This window comes from Phyllostomus discolor, chromosome 4 (assembly GCF_004126475.2).
Source record: "Phyllostomus discolor isolate MPI-MPIP mPhyDis1 chromosome 4, mPhyDis1.pri.v3, whole genome shotgun sequence".
Classification (NCBI taxonomy): Eukaryota; Metazoa; Chordata; class Mammalia; order Chiroptera; family Phyllostomidae; genus Phyllostomus; species Phyllostomus discolor.
Genome location: NC_040906.2, coordinates 63124900 through 63140735, shown reverse-complemented (window position 1 = coordinate 63140735; position 15836 = coordinate 63124900). Strand labels below are relative to the sequence as shown.

The 15836-nt window shown below is 38.5% G+C and overlaps 1 protein-coding gene across 2 annotated transcripts in view; it reads right to left on the bottom strand.

Moving 5' to 3' along the window:
• The window catches only part of CCDC148 (coiled-coil domain containing 148), a 239061-nt gene that overhangs the window by 168128 nt on the left and 55097 nt on the right, over positions 1-15836 (bottom strand). Inside the window, exons 2-3 of one of the 2 annotated variants that reach the window (XM_028509630.2) lie at positions 1088-1150; positions 49-170 (exon numbers count right to left, since the gene is read on the bottom strand). In XM_028509630.2, the coding sequence (XP_028365431.1) occupies positions 49-170; positions 1088-1150 (185 nt within the window). Of the gene's footprint in view, positions 1-48; positions 171-1087; positions 1153-15836 lie in introns of those variants that run through there. The other variant, XM_036023448.1, reaches the window with a different exon arrangement.

Genomic DNA, 15836 nt, shown 5'->3' with positions numbered 1-15836 from the left:
AAACACACACACACACACACACACACACACACACACACAATTTCTAACCTTTAGCTCTGTGGAGGCAGCAGCTAATTTTTTTGCTTCAGTTAATGCATGCATTTGCTGATAGTCTACTGGCTTATACTTAATGCTTCTCATTCCATTTTTCAGATGGAATACCAGATTATCTGTTTTTCACCAGAAACAGAAAATGAGAGAAATAATACTATGTTACTGGAAGTCAAAATGTAGTTAGAACAACATACTGACTACAGGTCTTATTTTTAAATATTTTAAGGTAAATATAAGAAGTAATATATCACAACATTCATAGTATATTGAACCTATATCTATAGAAACTTAAATTATATTGCCACTATATTACTTGCATAAACTTATTACTAAAAGAGCATGAAAGAATACTTTCACTTAAGCTGTCAAGATAAAAAGTGTGACCATTTCTGTAATTTAAGAAATGTTAAGCAGCAACTGTACATATTTAAGTATCACATTATAATGAAATAAATTAAGTAAATAGATTTTTTAAAGTCATAGCTGTATTTCTCAAAAAAACTGAAAAAAAATTTCAATTAAATTTGAGAAAAGGTTGAAACTGAAATCTAAAAAATTCAGTGAGCCAAATAAGACTAAAATGATGTAAGTGTTTGGCAGGCATTCTCCATACAAATACTTAGTTTAATGTATTAGCTATTTTGATAAACTAAAACATAAGTAGAGGGTACTTTAAGGTCACGTAGTATAAAGAATAATAACCTGATTAATTCAAGCAAAAACTGTACTTTGCTTCAATTAGATGAATAATGTGCCATGTAGAGTAAAAGCTTTTATTAAATATATCATGGATCACATGACTATAAGGTGGCTGTAAGTGATTTAGGACAATCACAGTGATGGAAAGCATGGTTGTCCTAACCACTGTTGAAGATGACTAAAACTTCCATTGTATGAAAACTGAAGAAACTTCAATGTGACGCCCCAAAATGAGCTATCCATGATTAAAAATTTGAAAAATCAACATTCCAATTTTATATCATGCATAATCCACCATAAATCATAAAACAGACTTGGAAGTAGAAAAAAATACCTGAGCTATTGTTTTTCTGCATTGTCATGAATGGTCGGTCTCTTTTATTCATGTTTTCCACATCTGCCAGAGAAACAAGAGACAGGTAAATTTTACAATCTGATTTTTAAAACACTTCAAAAGATGTGTTAATTGTAGTATTTTTTAAAATAAGGCCCAAGACTGGGTGCTATAAATCTTAGTATTTTATTAAAATGTGATTCTCCTTGCTTCTAGAAACTTTCTTCCGTTAGTTTTTCTCCCTGTTTCTTTCCTGTTTTTTGATCTCTCCTTCCAATTTCTAACCTCTTAATTCCCCTTTCTTGGATAGTGACTGATAAATACTTTGTGATTAAAAACAAACTTATGTATGTTTTCCTTTGAGCTCCTGGGAGGAAAGAAACCACAGAAAGAATAAAGCAGCTAGCCAAATTACTCACTATTTCTATTAACCAGTATTGCACTTGTGGTGGACCTGGGAATATGCCATCTACTTCTAAAAAAGCACTCAACACCCCACTGTCACCTCCTCCAGGGTTGGACTCAGCTGCAGAGAGTCCAAAGGCATACCACTGCTGGGCAGCCTATACCTAATGACTGAGCAAGGCAGGGATTGTAAAGACCCAGTAGTTTGGACCCAATGTGGGCCACTCTGATGGGCAATATGTATTCTAAACTTCCCTGCAGGGCTGGCCCACACTGCATTGAAATTGACATTTTCATCTGTCTGATCCTGCTTCCTCCTTCTTCCTTTCACAGATATGGATCCCTGGATAAATATCTAGCACTTCAAATTCTGCCTCAGCATCTTCTTCCTGAGAACCTACTGAGCTGAACTGAGCACCTCCAGGCATCAGACTAGTCAACTGACTCCTTAAGTAACACTACCTACTTTTCACAAATTTTTGTTCCATATCCACTAGGTTGAACTACCATGTCTAGTGGCCTTCTCAGTAACCTACAGCTTCTAAAATGGAAGGAAAAGTAGCACAAGTCCATGACTTCTGGAAACTCTACCAGGTTAACCAAGAACCCTGATGATTGCTTACCAATTTTAGGAATATAGGTACAAACTCCCATGTGTAATGTCTAAAGGGTCTCTGCTCAAGAGATTCTTTTATCAAACATTTAATAACATTGACAGTTCTCCCTATAGTCTTATTTCTACTCATACCCACATTCTATCCATTAAGATTCTTCTTCCTTTTGGAAGGTACTACACATCTGCTCGTCTACTTACACTGCCTCCTGCCACCATCGCCTCCAGCTTGGGCAGCAGCAGCAGTTTCACTTTGTACCCTTATTGTCAATGTTCCACACAGCAGCCCAAGTAACCTCTTAAAATTCTAATCCGACCTTGCTTAAATTCCTTTAATGGCTCCCCATTACCCTTTAGCATAGTATCAAACTTCTAAAATGGCCTATAAAGCCCTTCTTGACTTGCCCTTAGTCATCTCTCCATCCTCATTTCATTCACACATTTCAATCACACTAGTCCTTCTATTTCTCAAATATACGAAGTTCATTCTGCCTCAAGGCCTTCCCATTTGCTGTACCCTTTACCTTAAATATACTCTCTTCCTCTTTTTATGTGGCTGGTTCCTACTCAGCCTTCAGTGTGACCAACATGTCAAAGCCTCAGAGAGACCTAAAGAGACTTCTCCATTTAAATAAGGAAGAATCCTTATTTCTCTCTAATCCTATTCTTTCCTTTCCATAATAATTTGTATGAGTCTTCATATTTGTATGTTTACTGTTTTGATATTCCCCTCCACAGACATGTGGCCCATGTTTGTCTTATTTCTGATTATGTCCCTAGTGTCTAGCACACAATAGTAAATGCTCAATAAATATCATTTAAGGAAAAGTAACTGGTGGTAGCTGGATGTCTCCTAGTCCCTCGTAAGAGCTGCGATAACAATTCCTAAGTCCATACTATAGCCTCCCTCTATGAATAACAACTTTTCGATTTTTAAAAATCTGCTTTGATTGCATAACCTGCAGATAGGAATGACAAATTTAAATACCTCGAGGAACCAGGTAAGTTAAAAGCAGGAAGTGACAAGGTACACAACCGTAGGGAATAGCAGAAAACATGGAAAATTAAAGAGCATTTTATACCTAAACATAATCAAATACATTTAAAAAAAAATAAAGGTAGTAGACCAATAAAGCAAGTCTCCAAAACAAATTTACAGTGTGCTCAGCAGCCAGCTCGGTGAGGTCTGGCCTACTGCATCTCACCTCTAGTTTCCATTTCAGTCTCCCACCCATAACTTAACCAACCACCCAAGTCTGTCATCTCCATCCAGGAGAGACCTCATCAGTTCTCTAACTGATAAGTTTTAGTCTTTCCTCAATTGGGAGGCTAGCCCCTTTAGATTTGTCTCATTTTTCTTGGGGTCTAGGTTGCAAGATTGAGGCCCAAACAAAATGGCATTTTGCAGACTCCCTTTTGGTTACTCTAGGTCTAATCCTATCTAATTTCTTCCTCCTGGTTTTCAGAAGAAAATTAGTAAGTCCACATAATGTTTCTTACCATTTTTACATAGTTCAAATTTTAATTATGACCATAGGATCTTATGAGATAGGGTAGATGACAAAACAGCTGCAATCAAAAAAAGCTACAGGAACTACCAGAAAGTAAGACAATCCCCTCATTGGATTTATGGCTTAAAAAAGACACAGAGTAGCTCCGTCTAACATGGTGACTAATTACACTTAACAGTCACCCATAAACTCATTATACACTTGTTGCAATGCATTAGCATGCTAAACAAAACACCCCATACCATGATGATCAGAAACACAAAGCCAGAATAAAGGCACAAAATATCCCACCAACCTCCTCTGAGAAGTCTCCACCCCTTTCCTGGGAAGATACCCTGCCCAACCCCCAATTAAATGAAACTCAATAAAGAAAACAAATTCTGCTAAAGGGGGCTGCCCTGTCTGTGGAATAGCCCATTCTCTGTCTCACTGCTTCATTAATATCGCACTTTCACATTAAACTCAATGCTGGCTCAGGTTTGAATTATTTTCTGTGCAAAGTCAAGAACCCACAGTGGGTTATAGACCCTTGGGTCCCCAGACTCCCAGAATGCCTTCATCACTTATATTAGAATATATTCTGGTAATCAAAACTGCAAATAAAAACCAATCTGTCTTCATAAACTTAAAACGTGGCTTGTTTTCAACTATATAGAAGACCAATGGAAACACAATATTTATATATAAATCACAAACAACTGCTACTCACAATTCAAGAATGTTGAGGGCTGCTGAACTAATTATTAAATGAGATATTATAAAACTGACTTAATTTAGTGTTTATTTATCAGGGAATTAAAGAGACATTCAAATTTGAAATATGAGAAGTTCATATATAATCTACTAGTCTAACAAACTGCCAATTATAAAAATAGTCATGGATGGCCCTGGCTGGTGTGGCTCAGTAGATTGAGTGCTGGCCTGAGAACCAAAGGGTTGCTGGTTCAACTCCCAGTCACTGCACATGCCTGGGTTGCAGACCAGGTCCCCAGTAGAGGGTGTGCAAGAGGCAATCACACATTGCTTTTTCTCTCCTTTTTCTCTCTCCCTCCCCCTCTCTAAAAATAAATAAATAAAATATTTTTTAAAAAGTCATGGATGTAGAGCCCTGGCTGGCATAGCTCAGTGGCTTGAGCACGGACTGGGAACCAAAGTGTCCCAGGTTCGATTCCCAGCCAGGGTGCATGCCTGGGTTGCAGGCCATAACCCCCAGCAACCGCACATTGATGTTTCTCTCCCTCTGTCTATCTCCCTCCCTTCCCCTCTAAAATTAAACAAATAAAATCTTAAAAAAAAAAGTCATGGATGTAAAGTATGGTATAGGGAATATAGTAAAAAATATGGTAATAACTGTGTATGAGGCCAGATGAGCACTAGATGTATCAGGGTGTCCCATTTGAAGGTATATATATATATATATATATATATATATATATATATATAATCACTGTTGTATACCTAAAACCAATGTAATATTGTGTGTTGACTGTAATTGACAAATCACTTAATAAAAAAAGTTCTTACCACAAAAAGCAAATAATTTATGAGGCAGTCTAACTTCTCATTTTAGCATTTGAGATGATTGAGTCCCCCCACAAAATGACAAAGGTCACAGAGAATTTAAGCCTAAAATCTCGTATTTATCAGATAAAAATCTCTGAAAATTAAAGTTTATTTCATAATCAAAATGGGTCCTAATCCAATCTGACCTGAAATCTATCAGAGGGAAACTTGACCCAAACTGAAGTTGATCCTATTTAATGTGAATACTCAGATATTTGTGAAAAACTGTTAATGTGTTTAATTTCTGGGTGCTGCCCAGCCACCACCAGTGTTAAGTAGTAAGTTCCACATCACATTTCTAATCATCTGAAAAATTCAAAATAGATCTGACCCTACAGACTACAGATAAGGGATTTAACACTGAACTAAAACATTCTCTGATTCCCTAACAAGTATATGTCATCTAGGCCATTTCTATTTTATGCTTACTAGTAAGAAATTCAAAGTGGCTACTTCAGCCTGTAGTTAAAACGTTTTTGGCTGAGTAATGGCTACTTGAACAGAATTTTTCATGTTAAATAATTTAACAGCACTTAGTTTCAGAAATTATTCCATTTTTCACATTGTGTGACATTTTAGAAATGTTTGTGTTACCAAAATGTTAAGCCTTTATATTTACTCAATTACTGAAAATATTTTAAAATAATATATTTTTATGAGAAATTTCTTATAGTGTAGAAAGACCATTTGATATATAATTATAGCTTCACAGTAGCTAGGAGGTTGAAAATACATTTTAATTTAGTTAATTTTTATAAATTTACTAGAAAATCTAAACTTTAGAAAAAATACATGACTTCAACTAGTCTCCTCAAGGTAGATAAACAATCAAGGCTTCATTAGGGATGAGAAAAAAATAGCGGAGATCATTTATATAATAAGGTAATATTTTTACAGTGTTAAAATCTGCATTCTTCCCTTTCCTGAGAAAATCTCTTTTAATACACTGAGGAAGAAAATGTGAATTGTACTTAGGCTTAAAACAGTATAACATATGCATAGTTTTACCTCTAAATTTTTTAACTGTGTATATGTATATAGATTAGCCAATCACCATTGGGGTATGTTTTCAAAGTTGATGGGGATTCTGCCAGGCTATACAGTGTGAGAACAATACAATCTTAGAAATAGTTCAGATGTGGCATCAAAAATTATAACTTTTTTCAGATGCTAGATCTCTAGACATTTTAAGTGTAAATTCAAATATTATAGCTGGTGTCTAACTTAAGCAGTACTTATACAACATGCAGAATTCTCTTTTAGATTTTAAACAGAATGGCACACATTATTTCCATCATGAGACATTATTCATTATAGTTAGCACAAGGTAAAATGACTGTCTTGGAAAAACTAATGGAACCAAACTGTATAGAAAAATGTAGGTAAAATTAACATTTCCAGCCCTATTTAGTCCTAATTCATCAATGGTATTGTAACTGCACAGAAATGCCATTTCTTTAACATGATCTTTTCCCTTTCTCTTCGTCCACTTCCTTACTTAGTCATTAAGCATGCAGGACACCAGATTCTGATCATCATCAAACTGTCTTAATAAAAAAGCCTCAGGTCTCTTGCATACAGAAACAGAATTCTGGTCAAGCTAAAGATAACATTTTGACATCAGTTGTGTTTCAGCCTCAGCCTCATGAAAGCAAAAAGACTCTACAGACCACACCCTCACGAACCCAGACAAAACAACACCGTGGCTGACATCAGAACCTGAAAAAAATGATCAAGTCCTCCCTTCCCTGGCCAATCAGTAGAGCCCACAACCCCAACTCCTTTGGCCATGATTAATGATTTTCCCCCATATAATCCAACCCCTGAAAGCCAGCCAGGAACAGGGTCTTTGAGCACCAGCTGACCCGTGACTCTGGGCTTGGCGCCATTTCCTCAACTAATAAATCCTTATATCCTTGGCTGCAAACTCCTGTTCTCATCTGATTGGGCTTTGATGTACACAGGCAAACTGACCCCTTCATTCTGGTAGCAGTATTTATCACTGGTAGCCATTTTCATTGTTCTATTTTACATTCTTCCAAAGATTTTCTATGCATACACAAGTATCTATCCAGTTTTTATACAAAATGCAATATATATTTCTATGAGTTCATTTTATTTTTGTTCCAATAAATTTTTTTTCTAATTATATTTTATTGACTACAGTATATAGTTGTCCCAATTTTTCCCCATTTGTCCCACTCCATCCAGCAATCACAGTACCTCAGGCAATCCCCAAAACATTGTTCATGTCCATGGGTCATGTCTATAAATTCTTTGGTTACTCCACTTCCTATACTGTACTTTACGTCCCCATGTCTATTCTGTAACTATTTGTACTTCTTAATCCCCTCACCTCTTCACGCATTCCCTATACACCTCCCCCATCAAAATGCTCTCTATATCCATGATTCTGTCTCTGTTCTTCTCGTGTGCTTAGTTTTAGATTCAATTTTTGATAGATATGTATTTATTGTCATTTTATTCTTCATAGTTTTGATCTTTTTCTTAAATAAGTCCCTTTAACATTTCATACAATAATTGTTTCATGATGATGAACTCCTTTCATTTTTTCTTGTCTTGGAAGCTCTTTATCAGCCCTTTGATTCTAAATGATAGCTTTCCTGGGTAGAGCAATCTTGGCTGTAAGTCTCTGCTTTCCATAACCTTGAATGTTTCTTGCCAGTCCCTCCCAACCTGCAAAGTTTCTTTTGAGAAATCAGCTTAGTCTTATGAGAACTCCCCCATAAGTAACTTACTGCTTTTCTCTTGCTGTATTTAAGATTCCCTATCTTTATCCTTTGGCATTTTCAGTATGTGACTTGGAGTGGGCCTCTTTGCATCCATCTTGTTTTGGACTCTCTGTGCTTCCCGGGCTTGCCTGTCTATTTCCTTCATGAGATTAGGGGAGGGTTTTTTTTCATTATTTTTTCAAATAGATTTCCAATTTCTATCTCTTTCTTTTCTCCTTCTGGAACCACTATGATGCAAATGTTCAAATACTTGAAGTTGTCCCAGAGGCTGCTTTCTCATATTTTTGGATTCTTTCTTCTTATTGTTCTGACTGGTTGTTTTTTTGCTTTCTTATGTTCCAAATCATTGATTTGATTCTTGGCATCATCCACTCTACTGTTTTATTTTCCCTGTAAATTGTTTTTTTCTTTCAATTAGTGTATCTTTCATTTCTGACTGGATCTTTTTTATGCTGTTGAGGTCCATGCTAACTTCCTTGAGCATCCTTATAACCAGTGTTTTGAACACTGAATCTGATAGGTTGCTTATCTCCATTTTGTTTAGTTCTTTTTCTGGAGTTCTGATCCACTCTTTCAATTGTGCCATGTTTCTTTCTCTCCCCATTTTGGCAGCCTCCCTGTGTTTGTTTGTATGTATTAGGTAGAACTGCTATGACTCCCTGTCTTGGTAGAGTGGCCTAATGAAGTAGGTGTTCTGTAGAGTCTAGTGGCATAGCCTTGCCTATCACTCAATCTGGGTACTCGAAGTATGCCCTTCATGTGAGCTGAGTACACCCTCCTTTTGTAGATGAGCTTTGGTTGTTGTTGGCAGGTCAATGAGAAGAATTTATTCAGGCCATTCAGCAGCAGGGACTGGCTGTGACCACTGAACACCACCCTCTGCCCTCCATGGAGGATCAGCTGTGCAGTGGTCAGGTGGTAGTGCTCCAAAGTGGTCTGTAGTTTTCCACTAGGTATGTAGGCTCTGTGACTTCCTGAGTGGTGCAGGCCAAGGTCAGTCCCCAACTCTATTCTGCCTGGGGTCAACCTGCATGAGTTATAAAGCAGTCTGAGATGACTGCTACTTGTGCTAGGCTTGGAGATTCCCAAGGGAAGCCAACGTGTGCAACCAGGCTGGCTGCTGCTAGTGCTGGGCCTGGGGCCACTAAGCAAGTGGTACAGGACCTGGGGGCTTACTGAGGCTGGCCGTTGCTTGTTTGAGAGGATTTAGAAAATTGGAAAGCATGAGCCAAGACTAGCTGCTCAAAAAAAAAAAGTCATGGTTAACAGTTTGGGTGGGCCAGAAGTTGGGTAGAACAGAGTCTGAGGGAATCTCCAGAATGAGACAAATAGTGTAGCCAAGTTGATAGAGTCTGAGATATGGCACCTGCCTGCTGGCTCTGTGAGGGGAGAGCTCAGAAAATGGACACTGGCTTCTGCCCACCTTTGTCAGAGTAAAAACTGTTCTCTAGCTCCTGCCTTGATGCCAGACACTTCAGTTCCTTGCTCTGTGCCACTGGTGCCTTTCAAGCTACTACCCTGCTGCAGGAGCTCAGAGGGTGTGAATCTGAGTAAGTCTATGTATGGATTCTTTAAGGGGAACTACTTGGGACTCCAGAAGTTTCTTCCACTGACTCAATTCCCACTAGTTTTTGCAGCCAGAAGTAATAGGGACTTATATTCCTGGTACTGGAACCCAGGGCTTGGGGGCCTGGTGTGGGGGTGGGACTCCTTGCACCCTAGACACCCTTCCCAAATTTTTATCCACTACATGTGGATGTGGGACCAACCTCTTCCATGACTCTGCCTTTTCTACGAGTCTGGATGAATGTAGTTTCTTTAATTTCATAGTTGTCAGATTTCCAGTCAACTCGATTTCTGATGGTTCTGAGTGATAGTTATATATGTTAGTTACAATTTTAATGTGGTTGTGCAAGGAGGCACGCTGTGTTTACTTATGCCACCATCTTGACCTATGAGTTGCTTTTTGTTTAATGACTTGATTATCTATCCTGGCAGACAACCTAGAAGGTTTTCAGACACATTAAAGTTCCACAAAATGGAGCCTCTCATGTTCTTACTCCCATGATGTTTTCAAAGTTATTTTAATCACTTTAAAAACCTAAAATAAAAGATATATATATATACCTAGTTTAAAGAAGGACATAGTATAAAACACTGAGGGAGGAAGGGGGTGATTTCCAGACATCGCAGGGCAGGGTAGAATTTTGTAATATCATTTTATCTGTTTTTCTGGCCCCAGCTACCATCACACAAGTGCCTGGTTTAATTATGCAACATAACACAATCACAGATTCTGAGGATTAGGAAGGGGACATCTTTGGGGGACTATTGCTCCACCTGCCACAGGCATTGTATATTCTACAGGTGGTCTGGAAATCTGTACAAATATTTAGAGGGTATGAATTATATGATACCACTCAACTGATGAGGGGATGAGGAGTAAAAGGAGTCACAAGGAAGCAGAAAAGGCGTTCACTTAAACTCCACATATGTGGAATGAGAAAGTGGATTACAAATTGTCAGAACAAGGTTGACAAAGTCTTCAGGTTAAGCATGCCCAAAATGACAAGCCAAGTAAGAAGGACACATATTCACAAACACTCTACATAAGAAAAAAGTCTAAAGGATATAAATAGACCAAATTGGAGAGGATACTGCAACTGGAGGTTAGGTTCAAAGGGGACTTTAGATTTATGTATAATGAAATCTTTGCATTTTTACAAAGAGAATGTATATAAGTCTATTTATACAATTAAGAATAATATTAGACTTCCGGCCAAGATGGCAGAATAAGTAGACACACTCTGCCTCCTCCCACAACCAAGATAGGGACAATAACAATTTAGAAATAAAATAACAACCAGAACTGACAGAAAATTGAACTGTATGGAAGTCGGAACACCAAGAAGTTAAAATAAACCCATTCATCCAGGCCGGTAGGAGGGGCAGAGTTGGGCAGCTGGGTGCAGGTCGCAGTGCAGAGAGTGGAGAGTGTTGGGACTAGGCGCATAAAGCATCTGGGGCAAGCAAGACCGCAATAGGTAGGCCCTGAACACGCAGGTGGCAGCTGGCAGACCCTGGCTGAGGGGTGGGAAATGGCAGACCCAGCGAGGCAGGGACTTTAGAAGTAGGGCACTGAGCACAACTCAGGATCACAGCGCCGGGAAATAGAGCCTCAGGACATTGATAGAAAACATCTGTGGGGGTTGAGGCACAGGGAAAGACTCCCAGCCTCACAGGAGAGGTTGTTGGAAAGACCCACGGGGTGCACAAGCCCACCCATATGGGAATTGGCACCAGAGGGGCCCAGTTTGCTCCAGGGAAGCGGCAGAAGGGACTGAGGTCCGAAAGAGAACAGAGCAAGCGCCATTGTTCCCTCTCAGACCCCACCCCCACATAAGTGTCACAACCCAGTGACTGGGTGCCCTGCCCTGGTGAACACCTAAGGCTCCGCCCCTCATAAGTACCAGGCGTGACCAGACCAAAGGGGGGGGGAGAAAAAAAGATGGCTCAAACAGAAGTGAAAGCCTCACAACCAGTACTTTTAAGTGACTGAGAGATAGTCAGCCTATCAGATGCATAGCTCAAAGCACTGGTGATCAAGATGCTCACAGAATTGATTGATTTTGGTCACAAATTAGATGAACAAATGCAGGCTACAATAAGAGAAATGAAGCAAAATGCACAGGGGACCAATAGCGATGGGAAGGAAACTGGGACTCAAAACAATAGACTGGACTAGAAGGAAGAAAGAAACAACCAAACAGAAAAGAATGGAGAAATAAGAATTCAACAAAATGAGAAGCTTAAGAACCTCCAGGACATCTTTAAACATTCCAACATCTGAATTATAGGGGTACCAGAAGGAGAAGAGGAAGAGCAACAAACGGAAAAGCTATTTGAACAAATAATAAAGGAGAACTCCCCCAATCTAGCAAAGGAAATGGACTTCCAGGAAGCCCAGGAAGCTCAGAGAGTCCCAAAGAAGTTGGACCCAAAAAGGAACACGCCAAGGCCCATCATAATTACATTAGCCAAGGTAAAAATGAAGGAGAGAATCTTAGAAGCAGCAAGAGATAAGGAGACAGTCACCTACAAAGGAGTTCCCATAAGACTGTCAGCTGATTTCTCAAAAGAGACCTTACAGGCAGGAAGGAGCTGGAAAGAAGTATTCCAACTCATGAAAGGCAAGGACCTACATCCCAGATTGCTCTATCCAGCAAAGCTCTCATTTAGAATGGAAGGGCAGATAAAGTGCTTCTCAGATAAGGTCAAGTTAAAGGAGTTCATCATCACCAAGCCCTTATTTTATGAAATGTTAAAGAGACTTATCTAAGAAAAAGAAGATAAAAAAACATGTATAGTAAAATGACAGCAAACTCACAACTATTAACAACCACACCTAAAACAAAAACAAAAAGAAACTAAGCAAACAACTAGAACAGGAAGAGACCCCTGGAAATGGAGAACACATGGAGGGTTAGCAACAGGGGAGTGGGAGGAGGAGAGAGGGGGAAAAGGTACAGAGAATAAGTAGCATTGATGATAGGTAGAAAATAGACAGGGGGAGGGCAAGAATAGTAATAGAAATGTAGAAGCTAAAGAATTTACGATACATGGACATGAACTAAAGGGGGGTAATGTGGGTGGGAGAGGGTGTGCAGGGTGGAGGGGAATGAAGGGGGAGTAATGGAACAACTGTAATAGCATAATCAACAAAATATATTTTTTAAAAAGAATAATATTATTCTCAAGTGCCTCAAAAACTCAAAACATTTCTGATCTACCAAATGGTTTCCCACTGCTTTCTAGAACAGGGTTCAACATCAGCATAGATGAGAAGGATCTTTTAAATCTAGCTCTTATCTATTTGGTCCCTTCTTTACCCATTACCTCCAAAGCATGTTACATTCCAACATATTAAAGCCATTCACATCCAAAAATACATAATGCCTGTGGTAGGCAGAACAATAGTTTCCAAAGATGTCTACATCTTAGTCCTTAGACCTGTGACTATGTTATATTACACTGCAAAGGAGAGTTAAGGTTTCAGCTAATCAGTTGACTTTAACTATGGAGATTACCTGGGATTTCCCAGATAGACCTAATGTAATCACAGGATGCTTATAAGAGGGAGGCAAGAGGTTCATAGTCAGTGGAGACAGGATGAAAGAAGCAGAGGTCAGAAAAGAAAGATTTGAAGATGCTACCCTGCTGGCTTTGATGTTGGAGAAATCAGAACATGAACTAAGAAATTCAGGTAACCGTTAGCAGCTGGAAAAGACAAGGAAATATATTCTCCCTTAGAGCCCCCACAAAATGCAGCCCTCCTGAAACCTTGATTTTAACCCAATGAAACAAATCTGATGTCTGACCTCCAAAATTATGATATAATAAATTTATGTTGTTTAAGCCACTGAGTTTGTGGTCAACTGGTTACTGAGTGATAGGAAACTAACAGTGCTTTTTCACACCTCCCTGCCTTTCCGAATGCTGTTTCCTACATTGCAGCAGCTTTCCCTATTTTTGCCTCTCTGGCCAATCAATGCCTACCTGTTTTTCATTCCCGTCTTATGCATGTTACTGGAGCCTTTTTAAATCTAGGTGGAGATTATTTTTTTCCTCTCTTGTACTTTGTGTATACCCCTACTGATGCAATTTTTCATTTATTCAAAGGTTATTGAACATCTATCATATACTAGACAAAGGGATATAGATTTATTCAGGCTCGGCAGAGATGCCTACACTGGCCATCTCAACTGAGGTTGCCCCCCTCACCCTCAATCATTCTTTTTATCTTCAGTATAATTATTTTTCTTCATAGCACGTCTAAGTTACATTATACCATGTATTGATTAGTTTGTTTATTTGCTTATTGTTTCCTTCTATAATTAGCATATATGCTCCATGGAAGCAAGGCCTTAGGTGACCATCTTTATTTTCCCAGAGTGCCTAAAATCATGCCTGACATATATTAAACACTTAATATATATTTGCTGAAAAAGCATTCAGTGATTGCATCACAGACCACAGTCCTGTCCCTAATGCTTGGTAGTATTAGAGGCAAACACATAGCTTTCACCTCCTCTTATACAATTTTTAAAATTGAGGCTTGCCTGTATGAGATAAAAATGATTATCAACAAATTCTAACCCAAAATGGGCAGTGGATTGATGTGCATGTCAAGAAGGAAGGAGAAACAGTCATACTTAATCTTGGTGAGTTTCAGTACTGACTGTAAATTCATATTAACTGAAGTTAAAGGTGCCACTCTTAAGCTGCCAGTCACAGCACACAACCCCCCACATGCAGAAACATGGGCAATGTCAGGAAGCTAAGGATATCTTACTCTCCAAGGGCTTAAGAGTAAAAAGGACATTCTTTGCATAATAGACATATTACCTGGTCTTTCCTCCAACATAAACATAATACTGAGTAAAAAAAATAAGGTGATCCATGATATATAACATATGATACCATTACATAAACATGCACAGGCATGAAATATATGCATATCACACACACTCACACTCCACAAAGGAAAATATTCTGAAGGACATACAATAGAACAAACTAGAGAGGATACTGCAATGAGAGGGTAGTTTCAAAGGGCATTTTAACTTTATCTGTAATGAAATATTAGCATTTTTACAACATTCATATATATAATTAAGAGTAATAAACACTAGTCCAAAAGGTCTTCTTTATAAATCATTATATCACCTATTGTAGGATTAATGCAATTCCACTTGAGATCATAAATGATTACCAAGTGGGTTCTCAGTGGGAGCCCTAGAGCCTGCTCAGCCAGTCACACCATTTCTGAACCTGCCAAGTGTGGGCTATTTAGAAGCACCCTGACCCTACTAAGTAGCAACAACCTTGTGAAGCTCAGTCTAAAATACCCAGTTAACTTTATTTTTAATTTTGAATATAATTAAATAACTTTATACAAGTTTGTTGTGCCTTATATAAGAAATTTCTCCTGACATCTTTAACAAAATGATCCAAAACAGAGTACTTTTGCTTCTGATTAATGGTCACAAATGCACTGCTCTTTCTTTTAATTACAAGCATATTCATTAAAAGAAAACTGTTACCATCAAGGCCACAAGTAAGGTTATAGAGTTCAACAATTAAATTGAATTTTGATGTGCTTTCCACTATTACTGCTAAGGAAATTGTATCACCTAAAGTTTTAAAATGTGGCAGACACAGCTAGCTACTAATATCTGTTCTCTCTTGCTTTCCTCCTAACAGAATCCAATTTTCTCCAGGGTTAAAATATTGGTCTTTCTTGATACCTCTGAGGCTCTAGGTGACACAGTTCAGGCCAAAGAGATACAAGCAGAGGTCTGCTGAGATCTGGAGACAAGACTCACTTTTTCATATAGGCACTGCCCCTTCTTCCTTGTCCTTCCTTCTTCCTCCATAGAATGTGGATGTGAAAATAGGCATAAGTAGCTGTCAGTGACAATGTAGTGAGTACTACAGTGAAAGATATGCACTACTGCAGAGAAGAAAGCCAAGGGAGCCTGGGGCACTGGTGATAATCAAGAATCTGCTGTGCTATTTATGGACTACTTCTCCCTGGACTTGTTATGAGAAAAATAAATCCCCAAGCTTCTGCAGTCAGGTTCTGTAACCTTCAGCCAAACAAAATTCCCAACATATACAGACTGAAATTATCTGAAGCACCCAGGAGATCTTGATGCCCCTCCATATAGAGCAGTATAAAAATTCTTCTAGAAAAGTACCCATCAATACAGGCACAGGATAAAATACTAGAAAATATTACGTAGCTGCTCTTCAATAGTAGCATGAGAAAATTACATCTAGTAAAACTTCTTATTTTAAAACTCCAATAGAGTTTTATTTGCAGTGTCAATACTGTCGAAAGA